General features: G+C 43.9%; 1 protein-coding gene across 1 annotated transcript; it reads left to right on the top strand.

Annotated features, from left to right (window-relative positions):
- The first annotated feature begins 16,618 nt into the window (after positions 1–16,618).
- LOC118506206 (protein tailless) lies at positions 16,619–19,516 on the top strand. Its single transcript, XM_036043018.1, has 2 exons — positions 16,619–17,261; positions 17,803–19,516. Exons 1-2 carry the CDS (start codon positions 17,144–17,146, stop codon positions 19,017–19,019), a joined length of 1,335 nt encoding a protein of 444 aa, XP_035898911.1. The 5' UTR covers positions 16,619–17,143; the 3' UTR covers positions 19,020–19,516.
- The last annotated feature ends 2,906 nt before the right edge of the window (positions 19,517–22,422 follow it).

Below are 22,422 nucleotides of genomic sequence, written 5' to 3'. Positions count from 1 at the left end.
CAACCGAGCACGCCCGGGATAAGGCGAAATTTCAGGGAGGAAATGCCTTGGTTTTTTTTGTGAATTTTTTTTTTTTACTTGTGTATTTCGTCAGCACATGCGGTGCTGACATTACGGCTTCAAGACTTCACAATTCAAAAATAAAAAATAAAAATCTGAAATGTTTGCCAAAAATTTTATACTGTAGGTTAACAAACAGCATTTCATCAGATAGTTGGTCGTAAATGGAAAATTACTTTGGACGAGTTTTTCTTGCTTTTATCGTTAATCTCAAATAGCATCATTCCTCTATGGGAGTTTCTCATGAACCAAATCAGCATAAACACTAATAACGGATTGGCAGACGACGGCGCTGAACCGTGAGCGGTATCGAGGATTGTTGCAGCAGGCCAAGACCGCAAAGCGGTTGTAGCGCCTGATAAGTAAGTAAGTAAGATTGCAAATGTTTAGCTATCAATATTTATTTGGATGCTATTTCAGTGTGTTGGATGTCTTTAGTGTTGCCAATCAACGTACGATAGAGACATATCATGTATTATCAATACAGATAATCTCATGTAGGTATCAATATCTTCTTCTTCTTCGTTTTTGGCCTAACGACCTCTTAGGTCATGTCTGCCGCATAGTTGGATAGTCAGTCCTCACTATGGGAAAACGGCCCAAATAGGATTTGAACCGCGGTCAGTATCATCTATACTATAAAATATGTATATTATGTTGTTTGCATTCCATCTTCTGCAGGCCACGCTGGTGCCTGGCGAGTCTAATTCGCTGTACAATGGTAAGATCACCGTACAACTCGCAAAACTCGCCGTTGTAGCGGCTTTTTCATTGTCCTTTTAAACATCTTCTTCTTCTTTCGTCGCCTGCTCCTATGGAGTACGTCTAAGAGACAAGGCCTGGTGTCCAAATCGTTTCCAGGAGACTCGGTCGATAGCTGCACTCCTCCATCCCCGCCTGCATTTCCACAGACTTCGCTTGATCCAGTTAACGAGCTCGCTGCACTCCTCTACGCCTCGTAATGAACAGGTTCCTGGTAGGGCATGAGTCCGGCATCCTCATCACGTGCCCTAAGCAGCGTATCTTTCCGGCTGTGGCAACCGTCAGGATGTCTGCATCGCCAAACAGCTCATCCTCCTTCTCCACGTGCCCTGCTCGCACACAGCGCCAAAGATAGTCCATAACATCACCCGCTCGGACGCGTCCAAGACTCGAGTCTGTAAAGCACTATAGGGCGTTTCAGTGTGCGATATATGGCGCAATTCGTGCGTTGTAGGAGTCTTCTTGATCTCAACAGTCTGTGAGTCCGTCCCCTTGCCTCAGTCCCGGATGAGATTCGTACGATTCCGACAGCATGTTCGACACGCTCACCGAGCACTGCACACCGTCTATAGTATCCGTCAACAGCCATACCAGCTTCCGGGGAATCCGTACTGCCACGTGATGTTCCATAACTCGGTCCTATCTATGGTATGGTAGGGCTGCCTAGAAGTCGATGAACAGGTGGTGCGCGGTGATCTGGTGCTCCCAGCACTTCTGGAGGATCTGCCGTAGCGTGAAGATTTGGTCAGTTGTGGATTTCCCTCCACCAAATCCAGCTTGTATGCGGGACAGGATTTTGTAGGCAGTATTCAGGACTGTGATGGCTCGGAAGTTAGCACAGTCCAGTCTGAAGTCCTTTTAGTACACTGGGTGACTGATATCCAGCTTCCATAGGTCCGGTAGTTCTTTCTGGTCCCATAGTCTGGCAATCAGTCGATGCATGACCGCGAAACGCTTCTCCGGACCCTTCTTGAACAGTTCTGCCACCAGCCCATCGCTTCCAAGCCGATTTGTGGGATTTCGCTTCGCCATGGCTGTCTGATGACACTGATGACTTCATCCAAGGATGGTAAGGGCTCTTAATATTAGAGAAGATTTCCATTTACTAGAGATTTACTCTAGAGATTGATTTTTGGAATATACGCATTTCTAGGAGCATTTTAATTAACTTCAACTATTCACGAATTAATCTCCAAGAATTATAAAAAAAACCCCGGAAAACGTGGCACAAGATTTGAAATACTATTTTGCAAGTATTTGGGAGTATCTGGTATTTGGTTTGGTTTGGGAGTCTCTATCATTAGAATACTTGTGAAGTATTTGAACCAAATAAAAGATGCATTGTGTGTCTGCCATTGAACCGTTAACTCATTCATATGTGTTTTTCGTACTATTTCAGTGTGGCGGATATCTATCCAGTGGCGGATCGAGCCCCTTGGAGACTTTTATCAGGATGAACGTTGGAGGTTCCTAACACGTCTAATATGCTGACTGGGCCAGAGTTAGTCAGAGGCTCCCTTGATCTCTGAACCAGTTAATAGGAAAACAAATCTGTGGGGCTCTAAACCCCACAGTTTGATTATCCCTTGGTATGTATCAAGCTTATCTGTACCGTAAAGCATTTATATTTCGTGGACAATATTCTATTATCCGCAACAATCGTCGATCAGTCGTTTTCTTCTAAGATCTCCAGGTTCAATGGTTACACAAGTGCTATAACACTCACCGTATGTCCCATGTGTGTTCCTAATTTCCAAACATTCTAGTTGTCTTGGTATTAACCTAAATGTTTCAAAAATTCTCAGTAAAGTTTCAGACAGTACAACGTGTGATAAGGTTTTCTTTGATATTACTCGTCATATGCTATGCTGTCTGATACTTTTCTGAACAATCATCAACTAACCACGCTTAACCACAATATTGAAGAATGTATTCTAATCTCGTCAATCAACTCCGGCTTTCCGGGTGGGATTTGATTCCTGGCCCTGCCTTCTGTAGACGGGCAACGATTTCACTTTAGCTAGTAGAACGCTTAAGTGTCCGTTTTTATGAATGTTTCCTTTGATACAACGGGTTGCTAGCAATTAATGATGCTTACAACAAGTTATATCAATCGACATTTTCATGAGCATTCTTCCCGTCCAGCAACTGAACAGCTACTTATTCAGTATATAATTACGAGTTTGTTGAATAATTCTAAACTAATTAAATCTAACCTTTAAACCCTTTTAACCCTAATTTCAATGCATTTAGGCTGTAGATGTGTACCACATGAGCGTCAAATGGAAAAGAAGTCGAACACGTCAGTTGCACCGAGCTCGAAGCCTCCGGTGATTTAATCATTTATCCTATCATATCCTATCAAATAGTTATTAAAAAACGACGCATCATCAGCTATTCGTCTATGCATGAACTTTTTTGCTGATTGAATTGACCTTGCGTGTTTATTTGATCTCAGCAAGGAAAGTTCATTCAGTGAAATTTGTCATGACCCATAACAGCGAAACCACTCATCGACGACTATTAGCTAATTAAGAAGCGTGACAGAGCAGGATTGATGATAATCACTCTTGACTTATGAAGGTGTCTAGCATTGAACCGTTAACTCATTAATGTATTTGTTCTTAAGCTATTTCAGTGTGCGGATACCTGTCCAGTGGCGGATCGAGCCCCTTGGAGGCTCTAAGCAGGATGAATGTTGGAGGTTTCTAGCTCGTTTAATATGTTGAGTATGCCAGAGTCATTGTCAGATACTATCAGTGACGTTTCCAAGCATTTCAGTTCGCTCGGTATTAACCAAAAGGTTTTCTTAACCTCTCAAGATAATGTTAGACGATGCATCCTGTTTTAAAGATTTCTTTGATATTTCTTTAGGCAGGTGGCATTATCTGATATTTTCCTGACCAATCATCTACTAACCACGCTTAACCACAATATAAAAGAATGTATCCCAATCTCGTCAACCAACTTCGGCATTCCGGGTGGGATACGATCCATAATCATGTCGGCTAAAAACCGGCAACGATTTCTCTTTGGCCACCAAAACCCTTATAAGTGTGTGAGTTTATGAATTTTTCGTTTGATAAAACTTGTTGCAAACAATAACTTTAATGTCGCTTCCAATAGGTTATATCTATCGAAATTTTCAAGAGCATTCTTCCTCTCACGAAACTTATTCAGGATACACTGGTGTAGGAATATTTGAATTCCCTTAACTATTCACAAATCAACCAAAACATCAATTTAGTGACTGTTGACAACTGCAGTATAATGGCTGTTTAGCTCTGGTTTCTTTGCAAGTGTATCTTCAGTGTGTGTGAGAGTGTGTATCTTCGTGCAATAAGTTTATGGTAACGAGGGGGGTTGTGCCTGTATCAGCGTCTCAACGTTGACTTCAGCATACGATCCTTTCATTTACGTATACGTGTCCTGTCACTCGTAGATATATGTATAGATGTGTGCGTGACATCGCGGGTGAAGCGTAGTGGATATTGTTAGTAGAGTGGACAGTGTTTGTGTATCATAGGACGGACGCTGTGATTTGATATTACAGCAAGTATTTTTCGCCGTCGTTTAACCGAGCATGCCCGGGATAAGGCAAATAACAGGGAGGAAATGCCTTGTTAAAATTTGTGAATTTGTAAAAGTCAACACATGCGGTGTTGACAATACGGCGTCAAGCCGTCATCCTATAAATATAAATAAATAAATAAGTATTTTTCGCCCGGGTTTTTCGCCCGGGTTTTTCGCCCGAGTTTTTCGCCCCACATTCTTCAAACGAACTTATGGCTTATGTCAGACTTATCAGTGAGAGTAAAAGTTTATGTATGATACTTGTTTGGAGAAGAAAGAAAGTTTGGTGGGTGTAAAGGCGGATGTGAGTAATTCGTGCGATTTGTCCACGCAATCTCTTGTGGATTTGGAGGCGAGATTTCCAACGCATTAGAGAAAGGAATTGAGACGCTTAAAACTGAGGGTTGGATACAACCTTGCGTGAATCTTAATATGCAATAGAAGCCGCTCGTTTGGCAAAGGAAGCAACTTCTGACAATTATAAAACCAGCAAAACAGTGCGTAACGAAACTTTGGCTACGGTAACAAGAAAGAAGAAAAAGACAAATAGTGGGGATTGCAATGTTCAAACTATCATAAATACATTTGACGCGGGTGATGCTAACATCGCACCCAAATATTAGCCAAAGAAACAAATAAAATTAAATCTAGCAAAACTCTGGTTATTGTCCCCAAGGAGGGTTAATCTTGTGTGAATACAGGAGCTGATCTGCGGGCTCGACTGGACCCGAGAAGACAGATGATCACAGGTGACTTATGACGTATTTGAACCAAATTAAAGGTAAATTGTGTGTCTAGCTTTGTACCGTTTACTCATCAATATTGGTTTTCCTATGTTATTTCAGTGTGTCGGATATCTATCCATCGCCGGCTCGAGCCGCTTGGAAGCCCCCCTCCTAAGTGTTGGAGGCTCCTACCACGTCGCATATGTCGAGTAGGCCAGAGTCAAAAGCCAAGTAGAAATATTGTATGAGGCCGTTTAAGGAGATCCAGGCCCATAGAATGATTAAGGCTCCCAGGACCTCTCAACCAGTTTATAGAAAGATATTCCTTGGTGCTCTAAACCCCAAGGATTGACTATCCGTTGGTATGTAGCGAAGATAAATACCAGTCAAAGTACCGTGAAGCATTTATATTCTGTGGTGAATCTTCTATTATCCGCAGCAATCGTCGATCGATCGTTTTCTTCTAGGATTTTCATATTTAATGGTTACGCAAGTGCTACTTGACACATCATAGCCACTCGTGTATCACGGACGTGGCACAGTATGTCCCATGTGTGTTCCCAATTTCCAATCATTCTAGTTGTCTTGGTATTAACCTAAATGTTTCAAAAGTTGTCAGTAATGTTTCAGACAGTACAACGTGTGATAAGGTTTTCTTTGATATTACTTTTCATATGCAATGCTGTCTGATACTTTTCTGAACAATCATCAACTAACCATGCTTAACCACAGTATAAAAAGAATATACCCCAATCGCGCCAATCAACGCATGATGAATCATCTACAAAGTGCATTGTTTTTAATGTAAGTGTATTAAGAGGAAATGCCTTGGCTTTTTTTGTGAATTTTTTGTTTTTTTTTTTTTACATTTCAGAACATGCGGTGCTGACATTACGGCTTCAAGACGTCACAATTCAAAAATAAAAAATAAAAATCTGAAATGTTTGCCAAGTATTTTAAACAGTAAGTTAACAAACAGCATTTCATCAGATAGTTGGTCGTAAATGGAAAATTACTTTGGACGAGTTTTTCTTGCTTTTATCGTTAATCTCAAATAGCATCATTCCTCTATGGGAGTTTCTCATGAACCAAATCAGCATAAACACTAATAACGGATTGGCAGACGACGGCGCTGAACCGTGAGCGGTATCGAGGATTGTTGCAGCAGGCCAAGACCGCAAAGCGGTTGTAGCGCCTGATAAGTAAGTAAGTAAGTAAGTAAGATTGCAAATGTTTAGCTATCAATATTTCATTGGATGCTATTTCAGTGTGTTGGATGTCTTTAGTGTTGCCAATCAACGTACGATAGAGACATATCATGTATTATCAATACAGATAATCTCATGTAGGTATCAATATCTTCTTCTTCTTCGTTTTTGGCCTAACGACCTCTTAGGTCATGTCTGCCGCATAGTTGGATAGTCAGTCCTCACTATGGGAAAACGGCCCAAATAGGATTTGAACCGCGGTCAGTATCATCTATACTATAAAATATGTATATTATGTTGTTTGCATTCCATCTTCTGCAGGCCACGCTGGTGCCTGGCGAGTCTAATTCGCTGTACAATGGTAAGATCACCGTACAACTCGCAAAACTCGCCGTTGTAGCGGCTTTTTCATTGTCCTTTTAAACATCTTCTTCTTCTTTCGTCGCCTGCTCCTATGGAGTACGTCTAAGAGACAAGGCCTGGTGTCCAAATCGTTTCCAGGAGACTCGGTCGATAGCTGCACTCCTCCATCCCCGCCTGCATTTCCACAGACTTCGCTTGATCCAGTTAACGAGCTCGCTGCACTCCTCTACGCCTCGTAATGAACAGGTTCCTGGTAGGGCATGAGTCCGGCATCCTCATCACGTGCCCTAAGCAGCGTATCTTTCCGGCTGTGGCAACCGTCAGGATGTCTGCATCGCCAAACAGCTCATCCTCCTTCTCCACGTGCCCTGCTCGCACACAGCGCCAAAGATAGTCCATAACATCACCCGCTCGGACGCGTCCAAGACTCGAGTCTGTAAAGCACTATAGGGCGTTTCAGTGTGCGATATATGGCGCAATTCGTGCGTTGTAGGAGTCTTCTTGATCTCAACAGTCTGTGAGTCCGTCCCCTTGCCTCAGTCCCGGATGAGATTCGTACGATTCCGACAGCATGTTCGACACGCTCACCGAGCACTGCACACCGTCTATAGTATCCGTCAACAGCCATACCAGCTTCCGGGGAATCCGTACTGCCACGTGATGTTCCATAACTCGGTCCTATCTATGGTATGGTAGGGCTGCCTAGAAGTCGATGAACAGGTGGTGCGCGGTGATCTGGTGCTCCCAGCACTTCTGGAGGATCTGCCGTAGCGTGAAGATTTGGTCAGTTGTGGATTTCCCTCCACCAAATCCAGCTTGTATGCGGGACAGGATTTTGTAGGCAGTATTCAGGACTGTGATGGCTCGGAAGTTAGCACAGTCCAGTCTGAAGTCATTTTAGTACACTGGGTGACTGATATCCAGCTTCCATAGGTCCGGTAGTTCTTTCTGGTTCATAGCCTGGCAATCAGTCGATGCATGACCGCGAAACGCTTCTCCGGACCCTTCTTGAACAGTTCTGCCACCAGCCCATCGCTTCCAAGCCGATTTGTGGGATTTCGCTTCGCCATGGCTGTCTGATGACACTGATGACTTCATCCAAGGATGGTAAGGGCTCTTAATATTAGAGAAGATTTCCATTTACTAGAGATTTACTCTAGAGATTGATTTTTGGAATATACGCATTTGTAGGAGCATTTTAATTAACTTCAACTATTCACGAATTAATCTCCAAGAATTATAAGTAAAACCCCGGAAAACGTGGCACAAGATTTGAAATACTATTTTGCAAGTATTTGGGAGTATCTGGTATTTGGTTTGGTTTGGGAGTCTCTATCATTAGAATACTTGTGAAGTATTTGAACCAAATAAAAGATGCATTGTGTGTCTACCATTGAACCGTTAACTCATTCATATGTGTTTTTCGTACTATTTCAGTGTGGCGGATATCTATCCAGTGGCGGATTGAGCCCCTTGGAGACTTTTACCAGGATGAACGTTGGAGGCTCCTAACACGTCTAATATGCTGACTGGGCCAGAGTTAGTCAGAGGCTCCCATGATCTCTGAACCAGTTAATAGGAAAACAAATCTGTGGGGCTCTAAACCCCACAGTTTGATTATCCCTTGGTTTGTATCAAGCTTATCTGTACCGTAAAGCATTTATATTTCGTGGTCAATATTCTATTATCCGCAACAATCGTCGATCAGTCTTTTTCTTCTAAGATCTCCAGGTTCAATGGTTACACAAGTGCTATAACACTCACCGTATGTCCCATGTGTGTTCCCAATTTCCAATCATTCTAGTTGTCTTGGTATTAACCTAAATGTTTCAAAAATTCTCAGTAAAGTTTCAGACAGTACAACGTGTGATAAGGTTTTCTTTGATATTACTCGTCATATGCTATGCTGTCTGATACTTTTCTGAACAATCATCAACTAACCATGCTTAACCACAATATTAAAGAATGTATTCTAATCTCATCAATCAACTGCGGCATTCCAAATGGGGTTCGATCCCTGGTCCTGCCTTCTGAAGACCGGCAACGATTTCACCTTAGCTGGTAGAACGCTTAAGTGTCCGTTTTTATGAATGTTTCCTTTGATACAACGGGTTGCTAGCAATTACATTAATGATGCTTACAATAAGTTATATCAATCGACATTTTCATGAGCATTCTTCCCGTCCAGCAACTGAACAGCTACTTATTTAAACCGGAGCTCGAAGGCTCCGGTGATTTAATCATTTATCCTATCATATCCTATCAAATAGTTATTAAAAAACAACGCATCATCAGCTATGCGACTATGCATGAACTTTTTTGCTGATTGAATTGACCTTGCGTGTTTATTTGATCTCAGCAAGGAAAGTTCATTCAGTGAAATTTGTCATGACCCATAAAAGCAAAACCACTTATCGACGACTATTAACTAATTAAGAAGCGTGACAGAGCAGGATTGATGATGATCACTCTTGACTTATGAAGGTGCATTGGATGTCTTGCTTTGAACCGTTTACTCATCTATATTTCTTTTCTTATGTTCCATTCCAGTTTGCTCAGTATTAACCAAAAGGTTTTCTTAACCTCTCAAGATAATGTTAGACGATGCATCGTGTTATAAGGGTTTCTTTGATATTTCTTAAAGCACGAGGCATTATCTGATATTTTCCTGACCAATCATCAACTAACCATTCTTAACCACAACGTCAATCAACGCATGATGAATCATCTACAAACTGTACTGTTTTCCATGTAAGGTTTTTAAGAGTGCGTATGGTATGAGATTCGATCCCCGGTCCTGCTGTCTGGGTCTTCGTGACCTCATTCACCATTTAATAAAGACCAGCAACGATCTCGCTTTAGTCACCAGAACGCTTGAGTGTTCGAGTTTATGAATTTTTCGTTTGATAAAACTTGTTGGAGGCTATAAATGTAGTGATTCCAATAGGTTATTCTTCTTCTTCCTTGGCACGACAACCTCGAGAGGTCTCGGCCTGCCACCATTTCTGGCTTTCTGCGTCTTGATTTTATCCATAGCAAAGTAGTCAGCCCTGCGTACGGGGAGGCGTTCCGGATGGGATTTGAACCCCGGTCCTGCCGTGTGAAGACCGGCGCTGCTGTCGCCTCGCCAATAGGTTATATCAATCTAAATTTTCATGAGCAATCTTCCTCTCACGCGACTATACTGCTCCTTATGCAGGAATCTTTCGAGCTACGAGCAGGTCAAGTAACCACAATAAGAGCGTTTCCATTTACCATTTTGCTAGAGAATGGCAGAATAGGAGTGTTTTCTCCCTTAGCGATTCATAAATTTTTCACCAACATTCTGAAATGTTTCCAAAAGATTTACAGCATTTCAGTAATTAAGAAATGCATCGTCAGCTATTCGTACATTCATAATTTTTTTAATCAATGAACCTTTCTTGCGTGTTTATTTGATCTCAGCAAGGAAAGTTCATTCAGTGAATTTGCGCGTGACACCAAGATAGAAGAAGATTTGTGATGATCACAGCAGTTGCGGATCAACCTAGGAGCGGAAGGAGTGATCGCTCGGGGCTTCGTCGGTCAGGGGGCCCCTTCGGGGAGGGAAATTCTGTTGTTTCCCTCTAATATGACAATTAGAGCGGCCTCAACTGTCATTCCGCACGAGGCCTCCAAATATCTTGACCCACCACTAGATCGCAGGTGAGTTATGAAGTATTTGAACGAAATGTAAGGTAAATAGGGCGTCTTGCTTTGAACCGTTTACTCATCAATATTTCTTTTCTTATGTTCCATTCCAGTTTGCTCGGTATTAACCAAAATGTTTTTCTGAAACTCTCAAGATCATGTTAGACGATGCATCCTGTTTTAAAGATTTCTTTGATATTTCTTTGGGCAGGTGGCATCATCTGATATTTTCCTGACCAATCATCAACTAACCACGCTTAACCACAATATTAAAGAATGTATTCTAATCTCGTCAATCAACTCCGGCTTTCCGGGTGGGGTTCGATCCCTGGTCCTGCCTTCTGAAGACCGGCAACGATTTCACCTTAGCTGGTAGAACGCTTAAGTGTCCGTTTTTATGAATGTTTCCTTTGATACAACGGGTTGCTAGCAATTACATTAATGATGCTTACAAGTTATATCAATCGACATTTTCATGAGCATTCTTCCCGTCCAGCAACTGAACAGCTACTTATTCAGTATAAAATTACAAGTTTGTTAAATAATTCTAACCTAATTAAATCTAACCTTTAAACCCTCTTAACCCTAATTTCAATGCATTTAGGCTGTAGATGTGTACCACATGAGCGTCAAATGGAAAAGAAGTCGAACACGTCAGTTGCACCGAGCTCGAAGCCTCCGGTGATTTAATCATTTATCCTATCATATCCTATCAAATAGTTATTAAAAAACAACGCATCATCAGCTATTCGTCTATGCATGAACTTTTTTGCTGATTGAATTGACCTTGCGTGTTTATTTGATCTCAGCAAGGAAAGTTCATTCAGTGAAATTTGTCATGACCCATAACAGCGAAACCACTTATCGACGACTATTAGCTAATTAAGAAGCGTGACAGAGTAGGATTGATGATAATCACTCTTGACTTATGAAGGTGTCTAGGATTGAACCGTTTACTCATCAATGTATTTGTTCTTAAGCTATTTCAGTGAGTCGGATATCTATCCAGGGGCGGATCGAGCCCCTTGGAGGCTCTAAGCAGGATGAATGTTGGAGGTTTCTAGCTCGTTTAATATGTTGAGTATACCAGACTCAGAGTCAGCGACTATCAGTGACGTTTCCAAGCATTTCAGTTCGCTCGGTATTAACCAAAATGTTTTTTCTGAAACTCTCAAGATCATGTTAGACGATGCATCCTGTTTTAAAGATTTCTTTGATATTTCTTTGGGCAGGTGGCATCATCTGATATTTTCCTGACCAATCATCAACTAACCACGCTTAACCACAATATTGAAGAATGTATTCTAATCTCGTCAATCAACTTCGGCATTCCAAATGGGGTTCGATCCCTGGTCCTGCCTTCTGAAGACCGGCAACGATTTCACCTTAGCTGGTAGAACGCTTAAGTGTCCGTTTTTATGAATGTTTCCTTTGATACAACGGGTTGCTAGCAATTACATTAATGATGCTTACAAGTTATATCAATCGACATTTTCATGAGCATTCTTCCCGTCCAGCAACTGAACAGCTACTTATTCAGTATATAATTACGAGTTTGTTAAATAATTCTAAACTAATTAAATCTAACCTTTAAACCCTTTTAACCCTAATTTCAATGCATTTAGGCTGTAGATGTGTACCACATGAGCGTCAAATGGAAAAGAAGTCGAACACGTCAGTTGCACCGAGCTCGAAGCCTCCGGTGATTTAATCATTTATCCTATCATATCCTATCAAATAGTTATTAAAAAACAACGCATCATCAGCTATTCGTCTATGCATGAACTTTTTTGCTGATTGAATTGACCTTGCGTGTTTATTTGATCTCAGCAAGGAAAGTTCATTCAGTGAAATTTGTCATGACCCATAACAGCGAAACCACTTATCGACGACTACTAGCTAATTAAGAAGCGTGAAAGAGCAGGATTGATGATGATCACTCTTGACTTATGAAGGTGCATTGGATGTCTTGCTTTGAACCGTTTACTCATCAATATTTCTTTTCTTATGTTCCATTCCAGTTTGCTCGGTATTAACCAAAATGTTTTTCTGAAACTCTCAAGATCATGTTAGACGATGCATCCTGTTTTAAAGGTTTCTTTGATATTTCTTTAGGCAGGTGGCATTATCTGATATTTTCCTGACCAATCATCTACTAACCACGCTTAACCACAATATAAAAGAATGTATCCCAATCTCGTCAACCAACTCCGGCATTCCGGGTGGGATACGATCCATAATCATGTCGGCTAAAAACCGGCAACGATTTCTCTTTGGCCACCAAAACCCTTATAAGTGTGTGAGTTTATGAATTTTTCGTTTGATAAAACTTGTTGCAAGCAATAACTTTAATGTCGCTTCCAATAGGTTATTTCTATCGAAATTTTCAAGAGCATTCTTCCTCTCACGAAACTTATTCAGGATACACTGGTGTAGGAATATTTGAATTCCCTTAACTATTCACAAATCAACCAAAACATCAATTTAGTGACTGTTGACAACTGCAGTATAATGGCTGTTTAGCTCTGGTTTCTTTGCAAGTGTATCTTCAGTGTGTGTGAGAGTGTGTATCTTCGTGCAATAAGTTTATGGTAACGAGGGGGGTTGTGCCGGTATCAGCGTCTCAACGTTGACTTCAGCATACGATCCTTTCATTTACGTATACGTGTCCTGTCACTCGTAGATATATGTATAGATGTGTGCGTGACATCGCGGGTGAAGCGTAGTGGATATTGTTAGTAGAGTGGAAAGTGTTTGTGTATCATAGGACGGACGCTGTGATTTGATATTATAGCAAGTATTTTTCGCCGTCGTTTAACCGAGCATGCCCGGGATAAGGCAAATAACAGGGAGGAAATGCCTTGTTAAAATTTGTGAATTTGTAAAAGTCAACACATGCGGTGTTGACAATACGGCGTCAAGCCGTCATTCTATAAATATAAATAAATAAATAAGTATTTTTCGCCCGGGTTTTTCGCCCCACATTCTTCAAGCGAACTTATGGCTTATGTCAGACTTATCAGTGAGAGTAAAAGTTTATGTATGATACTTGTTTGGAGAAGAAACAAAGTTTGGTGGGTGTAAAGGCGGATGTGAGTAATTCGTGCGATTTGTCCACGCAATCTCTTGTGGATTTGGAGGCGAGATTTCCAACGCATTAGAGAAAGGAATTGAGACGCTTAAAACTGAGGGTTGGATACAACCTTGCGTGAATCTTAATATGCAATAGAAGCCGCTCGTTTGGCAAAGGAAGCAACTTCTGACAATTATAAAACCAGCAAAACAGTGCGTAACGAAACTTTGGCTACGGTAACAAGAAAGAAGAAAAAGACAAATAGTGGGGATTGCAATGTTCAAACTATCATAAATACATTTGACGCGGGTGATGCTAACATCGCACCCAAATATTAGCCAAAGAAACAAATAAAATTAAATCTAGCAAAACTCTGGTTATTGTCCCCAAGGAGGGTTAATCTTGTGTGAATACATGAGCTGATCTGCGGGCTCGACTGGACCCGCCTGCCCGCGAGACGGGCGCGACTGGATGATCACAGGTGACTTATGCTGATTCAAAAATTCTCAGTACAGTTTCAGACAGTACAACGTGTGATAAGGTTTTCTTTGATATTGCTTTTCGCATGCTATAATGTCTGATACTCTTCTGAACAATCATCAACTAACCATGCTTAACCACAATATTGAAGAATGTATTCTAATCTCGTCAATCAACTCCGGCTTTCCGGGTGGGATTTGATTCCTGGCCCTGCCTTCTGCAGACGGGCAACGATTTCACCTTAGCTAGTAGAACGTATGGACAAGACATAGTATGTCCCACGCGTGTTGCCAACCTAAATGATTCAAAAAATCTCATGAAAGTTTCAGACGATGAGGATATTTCGTTGAGCGTGATATTTTGAGCATTGTCTGATATTTTCCTGAACAATCATCAATATAACCATGCTTAACCACAATATACAAGAAACTGACAACTATTTGTCCAACAAGCAACGTAAGCAACTGCTGTATGACGACCGGCAACGTTGTCGTCTCCGCCTCTGGATCTCCCAAATTTGCTGAAATTTCGTTTGATGCAACTTGTACCAGGTCGCTTTATTTATATTTCCTGTTACAAGATGCGTCAATCGGAATTTCCAACTCACGCAACTAAAAGACTTCGAATTACGGATATTATCAGACGATTGTCAGACAACTACAATCGTTTCCCAACCGTCAGACGCATGTGAGATCTGAAATCGTTCCGTTTATAGCTGAAGGCGTTGTATCGTTCAGGTCGTTTAAGCAGGCGCAAGAGAGAGCCATCCGTGACTCGGAGGTGGAAACTTCGGGGACCATTTTCTACTAGTCAATCCTGATTCTGGCATACGCCGCTGACAGAGACATAATTGGTTTGAGGTTCTCCTATGTAACAGCAGCTTACCGAAGGATCGTGCGAGCGGCACTAAACCTCGGGTTGGAGATCAACTACTCCAGCAAGCTCTAATACCTGGTCATGTCAGGAGAAAGACACCGGACAACCCAGCCCATATAGCCCTTTTAGTTCTTCCCCGAGGACAGAGAAGGCCCAAACTGAGATGGAGTGATGGCGTTGCTGCGCCCGTCTGAACGACCAGAATGGATCATGGATTGGCAGACGATGACATTCAACCGTAAGCGGCATCGAGGATTATTGCAGCAGGCCAAGACGCAGTTGTAACCCTCCGATAAGTAAGAATTTACATTACAACGAGTTTTAAAAACCCTAGTGAGATTCAAATGGGAGAAAGTTTCAACAGCTGTTCTGCATTTCATATCGCAAAGTGAATTAAGAAATCTTTGCGACATGACTTGCCGGAAAGCAGTGAAAACTCAATGCAACTTGAATCTTTGGGGTCAGCTAGAGAAACTTCGTGCGTGTCAGTATTAATCAAGAATGAATCAATAATGCCAAGAAAAAGACTTCCTATTGAATTGGATAACTAGCAGAAGTAAAGCATTCAGGACTCTCTTCTTGGCCTACCGACCTCTTGAGTCTTGCCTGCCATTTCTGGCTTCCAAGACATAATTATACCACGTAGTTGGAAACTCTGCACGTCTGCACGAAACTCAGTTCCATCAAGAACAACACTGCAACTTGGGACGATCCCGATTCCAGCCACATCCAACGAGTCCTTTCCCGCGTTCGCATCGGTCACACCCGCCAAACACACACTTCTACCTTCTCGACATACCCAGTCCTCCACTTTCCACAGAGGCCTTCCGCCGGTAAGGCCGATCGGTAAGGATCGATTGCCATACATACACTACATACCGAGCCACATGCCAACTTGATATCGACCAAGCCATCATACAACTTCTGAACCATATTTCGTAATCCAGCGTGATGGGATGACGTTTGCCTCTGAAGAACACCATGTTAACATGGACATGAAGCTCAAAAACTCAAACAATACGCCAACCAATTATATCCCGACGCTGGTCTGGTTGTTTCATTATCTGGGAATCCTTCAGAAGACACAAGTCCGGATATTTCATACTGACCGTCTACCGAGAGTACTGCTTGCCTGCTTGGACCATCTTCAGTGGTTAATGAACGGTCGAAACGCAAGCAATTAGTGGAAATTGCTTCATAGGATCAGCATGCGATCGAAAGGATATACTTCAATTTATTAAACGTCAGGAGTGATGTTAGGTCTTTTAAATCTACACGAGAAATAAATTATTAATACGTTACAATCAAGCCGACCAGATCAGCCGCTACAAAGCCAGCTCTAAAATAATAGCAAGCAAACGAAAAAATGTCAACCCCCAATACCCTCTACCCGGTAACGGGCACCTGAACACCAACACTCCAATAGGCGATGTAGATGCTTCCTTTTTTGCCCCCTTCTTTTCTGTTGTTTATTGCTCTCATTATGATTATTGATGATGCTGTGCCGTTCATTCGCGCAGCCACTGTGACGCTTCTCCGTTCATGTTTGTTGTGCGTTGGCCGTTGCAGAATCTGTGAGCGCTTTGTTTGTAATCATCTCAACCTCACGCACCGCCGTTTTGCTTACCCGCCCCGTGCGCCCGGCTGTTCATTCAAACGAGCGCATACATCCTCCGATCCTTGTACCTGTGCGTCCGTTGACGAAGCCCCGCGTGACGAGAATGAATCTTGGTTGCGCAGGTACCGCCCTATTATTTTTGCTTGTTTTGGTTGCTGGTTGGCACCGGTACCGCCAGCACGGACTTATATTCACATAACGTCCTTGCGCCGTTATCCTTGTGTGTGTGTGCGTTAGGGAGGTAGGGCGCATGCGGGTTTATGTTGTGAACGGCCCAGGGGTACGGGAACCAATCGGTGTTGTTCGTTCCCTTTTTTTTTTTGCTACCAAGGATATTCACATTCAAAAAGGGGTCCGCTCCTGCGGCATTGGTATTGGTGTGCGATGCGGCACAGGATTAGAAGGACATGCCGGTGCCATTTAAAACAGGCGCACCGTGCCGAAAGTGGATCAATCGTCCTCGAACCTTCAGCGTGCGCAGTGGTGCCGACAACACCAGTGACTACCGTTCGTGAACTACGACAGACAGCGCTTCCGAGCTGCAAGTGAACTCTAGAACTTTTGCAGTGCTGTGTCGGCTTAAGCATTCAGTGACAGTGATACAGTGCTAAAGCTAAACTTCAGCTACTCAGTGTGAATCTTCCGTCTCACGATCAACTATCACGCATCAAACTATCAACCACCGGGTGCAGCTGCTTCCAACACGTTCGGCAGCCTACAACACCTCGATAGCTAGATGATGTTCAGCAGCTTACCAACGGCGCAAGAACGCGGCCAGGAAATGCAATCGCCCGTCAGCTCACCGGAGCTGATCGATCCGCGCTACAATCATATGCGAATTCCCGCCTCATCAAGTAAGTGTACAACCGAATAGCCCAAGCTATAAACCTCCATTCCGAACCCTTCCGAGTGTTTCCTTTCCCACGGCAGCACAGAAACAAAAAATGGCCCATCGCTTGCAGGATGCCCATTTGAATGTTTTAATCGTGAAGACGCCCGGAAGAAGGCGTGTGCCAACGTGTTGCTGGCCGTTGCTCATGTTTCCGCCAAGCTTTGCCAACGTGTTTCGATGCCACCGGTGTCGTCTTACGATGGGCCCGCAAAAAAAAAACGGCCTCGGCACGTTAGCGCTTTTGTGAGCACAAACGTGAGCAACTTCCGGTTGATTGTACTGCTTTTCTGGATATGTTCCCCCTTTTCTGCTTATGCTTCTGGGCCCTACCGCTTGGAACTCTTGGTTTCAAGTGTCGCCGTCAGTTAGTCGCATTGTGGAAAAAGGGATCGGGATGTGAAATCGGAACGGAACCGTTTTGTGTTGGCAACCGAAAGCAAAGAAATTCTGAAGCAAACAAAAAAGTTTCCTATCTAATGTGCGCTCTCTTCTCTTGTTGACAGGCCGCATCTTGTACGATGTACCGTGCAAGGTATGCCGGGATCACAGCTCGGGCAAACACTACGGCATCTACGCCTGCGACGGTTGTGCCGGGTTCTTCAAGCGCTCGATTCGCCGCAGCCGCCAGTACGTGTGCAAGTCAAAGTCCGAGGTACCGTGCGTGGTGGACAAGACGCACCGCAACCAGTGCCGGGCCTGCCGGCTGAAGAAGTGCTTCGAGGTGGGCATGAACAAGGACGCGGTACAGCACGAACGCGGTCCACGCAGCTCCACACTCCGCAAGCAGATGGCCCTGTTCATCTCGAAGGATTCGCCACTGCGGCACGATATGATGCTAACGCCCGGCATTCCGATTCCACACCACGGACATCATCACGCACATCACCACGGCCACCACCACGGCCATCATCAACCGTCGATGGGGCTGGATCTGTCGCTCGGTCGCAATCCATTCCTTACCCCGCCTCCGTCGGCACCGACCACCACCGCTCCGTATCTGCCGCCGCCCGTACTCTTCCCGGGCATGCAAGCGTCCCATCCGCTCGTGGCGGTGGACGCGATACGGGAATCGGCCGCCCAGCTACTGTTCATGAACGTGAACTTCCTCAAGAGCCTTACGCCGTTCATTCAGCTCCCGATGGCGGACCAGCTCGTCCTGTTCGAGGAGTCGTGGCGCGAGTTCTTCATACTGGCCGTCGCCCAGTACCTGGCGCCGATCAACTTCAGCCAGCTGCTGATCGCCTACGAGTACCTCAACAACAACCGGGGCGAGAGTGGTAACGTGAGCGAGTTTCTCGTGAAGGAGGTCGAGATCTTTCAGGAAATTCTCGCCCAACTGGCGGCGCTGCGCGTCGACCCGAACGAGTACGTCTATCTCCGGGCGATCGTCCTGTACAAGAGTGAGTTTGATGCGGAAACGAGCATCTCCAGCGTGAGCAGTGATGGTTCGGACGTGACGACCGCTTCTTCCGCCGGGTCAGCCAAATCGATCAGTGAGATAGCGACGGTCCGGGCGCTGGAGGAAAGTGCGAAGGAGGCGCTCGCCTCCTACATCAGCACGTGCCGACCGGGACCATCGAACCGGTACCGGACGTTGCTGCAACTCCTGCCCGTACTGCGCAACGTCTCCAGCTACACGATCGAGGAACTGTTCTTCCGGCGCAACATCGGGCCGGCTCCGCTGCTAAAGCTGTTGCTCGACTTCTACCGACAAAAGTAAAGTGAACTTCAAACGTTCCTCCCCCCCCCCCCACACACACACACGATCCGAGATTCCTTGCGGTGTACGGATCGCAAACTATCTGTGATTGACTTGCTAGGTGCGGGTCCCGATTCCCGTTTCTGTTTTATTTTGCCATTACTGGAGAAGCCTTCCCGAGTAGCGAGTTTGCGTGAAAACGGCATGTAAACGGTAGACAATAATAGTGTTAGACGAGATAGACTTTAAGGTTTAATAATGTTAACTTCTTAAGAGCGATAAATAGAGCGAACTATTGAGGATTCAAACAAAAACCTAAATATGTTTTTATTTCCCTTCTCTATGTCTACGTGTCAGATCAGATCCGTCGTTAAAAAACTGTACAGGGAATGTGTTAGCTACTGGGAAACATTTGTTTCTAATAGTTGATACAAAAACAACAAACAAAACTATATCTAAATGTGAAACAACTGCTAACGGTGGTACGAATAAACAAACACTCTAAACAAGCAATTTAAGCAATCGTTAATGTCTCTTTAATAAGACAAAATTTTGTGGCAAAAAAAAATGCCGAAAGAAAAAATGAGAAAACAGTCCCGGTATACATCACTCACACACGCGCATCTTTGCCGTGCTTTTCGACAGACGGGAGATTCATCCCATTCATCCCATCCCAGCCGCCATTTTGCCATGGACGGTAAATCCTCGCACAGCAGGAGATTTGTGTCCGTGTCGATGCCAGCCAGCCTGTCGACCCCTTGGTGAGCTGCGCTTGGGAACAGGGATATCAGAGCAGCAGCTTAGTTCGGAAGATTTTTGTGGTAAAATTGTGATGTCATCATTTACGGCGCATTAATATGCATCATTATGATCATTAGTGATGGGACCCTAATTAAGGGTTTTCGCGACTACATTTAAAGTTTTTAGATGAATTAGTTACCAAAATCAATGTATTTAAACGCTAACTAGGAATCTAGCCTTTTAAATCCGTATGCTTTAACCGTTCCAGACTGTCTTCCCTTGCGCAGAACTGACTATCTCACCGGAGGTCACATGAAGTCAAGGAAAGCCAGAAATAGCAAAGTGAGGCCTGCTGAGGGTGTAGTGCTAAAAGAAGGATATGTAGAAGAGTTTGATAACTAGATCCTGTAAATCTGTCCCCGATAATGAGGACCGATTAACTATACAACCAACAAGATATCATGAAGTCTAGTGAGCCCTTATATGGCCGACAGGACCTTGTAAGTCGTTAAGCCAAGTAGAGTCATTTTTAAATTTTATTGGAAGAATCTATGAGTGGGCGGCTCGATGATAGATACGAAAGCTACGCCGGCGTTCAAACTGCAGGACCGAGGTTCAAATACCATCTGGGCCGTTCCCGCATAGTGAGGACTGACTATCCAACTACATGATATCATGAAGTCTTGTGAGCCATTATATGGCCGGCATGTCCTAAGAGGTCGTAATTTGTGCAGTTAGTGTCGATAATTTTGAAAGTCATGTCGATTGTGCCTGTCGATCGGCATCTCGCGTGACATAGACAAGTAATCTGTCATTTCATGTACTACTGTAGTATCTTTAGCGACAATTATACATATCAGAGGCCGATCAGGCACCAAGGAGGCCTTGAGCGAAATGGGAGTTGGAGACTTCTACTAGATCGAGTTATGGGATTGGACATCTGTTGACACGGGTGACATCCATGCTGTTCGTTCCACTTATATTATTCGGCGAGACCCTACAGACGGATCACCAGACCCCAATCGGAGGTCTTTTATAGGAGGCCTGTATTACTATATCTCCAGCCTATTATATGAGAAATCATTATACTTCCACTCATATAGCCGACGAGACCCTTGCCCCACCGTCCATTTGATCCGAGACTGGTACCAAGATATCCGGACAACCTGTAGGAGAGATATCTTGAGCCTAGCTTATCTATCCTCAATGATATTTTGAGCTTAAAAGACGCTAAGTTTATAACCTTAATTGCTCCTTTACAGCACGATCAATGGATATCGTTTCGTATATTTATAGATTCTTTGGGTGTCTCAAACAACCATTTGATCTATTGTAAAAAGAGTCAATTTTAACATCGTTCAGTCTTACCAACACGAAATATGGTATGTAATATGAGAACGCAGAACGTTCTACATCGTCAATTAAAAAAAAAACGCTACCACTCTTCCCAATCCAATCGAGCTGAACAAGAAGGCGCGGATAAGCTTTGAATTGAATTAAAGCACACCGAATTCCAGGTTCTCGAGATGCGTGGTTCTCCACGCATTGCATTGCCCCTTTTGTGTGAGGCACACCCTTTCTTTTGGGGGTCCTTTTCGTTGGTGGGACGGTGTTTTGCACCGGCAAACTGCTGAAGGACTCATCTGTTGATTGACTGACAACGCAGCGCGTCTTCCGCCGTGCAACCGTTGGGAACCGGGGCAGCGCACAAAAACTCCATATCGATAATGATCGTGCACTCCGCACTTTGTATAGGGTAAGGGTTCTCGTACGGGCCTTTTTTTTTTGTCTGTTGCTGTTGTCCTGTGGCTCACTGTAAATGTACACCATCACCAGACAAAAGCGCACAAGTCAAGCAACGCAACACAACTCCACGCTCCCTCGAAGGTGGTTCGAGAAAGACGATCCAGCCCGGTACTGCCCCCGTATTCTCGGAGTTGAAGAATTTCTTGAAAGATTTTTTTTGTTGTTGTTTTGCTCTGTGTTGTTATTGAATGTGCTCATTTTGTCATCTTACTGCGGGATAACCGTGAAACGAAGCCACTAGAACTGCTCGAGTCCTAGCCGTGGACGCATGTGTAAACAGCGCATTTTGCGTTTATCTCAATCGCATCACCTTCATGATATACATATACACGCCTGAGCGCTTCCGAATGCCCGCAGGCACCTCCATGCCCGGTATCAGGACACCGGCTGACGGTGGGAAATCGGTTCACCCGGGAAACAGGGACGAAGCAGCAAGCAACAACAACAACAAAAAAAACACACATACACACAAGGCGGCAGAAGCGAACAACGAACCTTCCAAGAGGCAGAGGCACCAACCTTCTACCAGACTCCTAAGCTCCGGCCAGTTTCAATAGGCGGCTCACTACTACTCGGAAAGCTTCAATGGAACGGATTTACGCGAAGTTAAGGAACGAGGATTTCCATCCGCTCGGCTATAGTTTTTCCATTTCTGCCCTTTTTTGCGCGCTCGGTCTTTGTGTGTCTTCGCCTCATCATATTTCACCAGTACCATTCCCGTCCTTTATCTGTGGCCTCGAACACGCTCCTCTTCGCGTACCGCTTTCCTTCCGTCTATTCCGAATCGGTTTGATGTGCGCAGTCGACTATTCAACATCTCGACATCTTCACCGGTAAGGCTCAAGTTCCCACTCCACAGCAATTTTCGGGACCGTTG

Source organism: Anopheles stephensi, chromosome X, assembly GCF_013141755.1.
Source record: "Anopheles stephensi strain Indian chromosome X, UCI_ANSTEP_V1.0, whole genome shotgun sequence".
NCBI classification, from domain to species: domain Eukaryota; kingdom Metazoa; phylum Arthropoda; class Insecta; order Diptera; family Culicidae; genus Anopheles; species Anopheles stephensi.
This window is presented reverse-complemented; position numbering and strand designations above follow the sequence as displayed.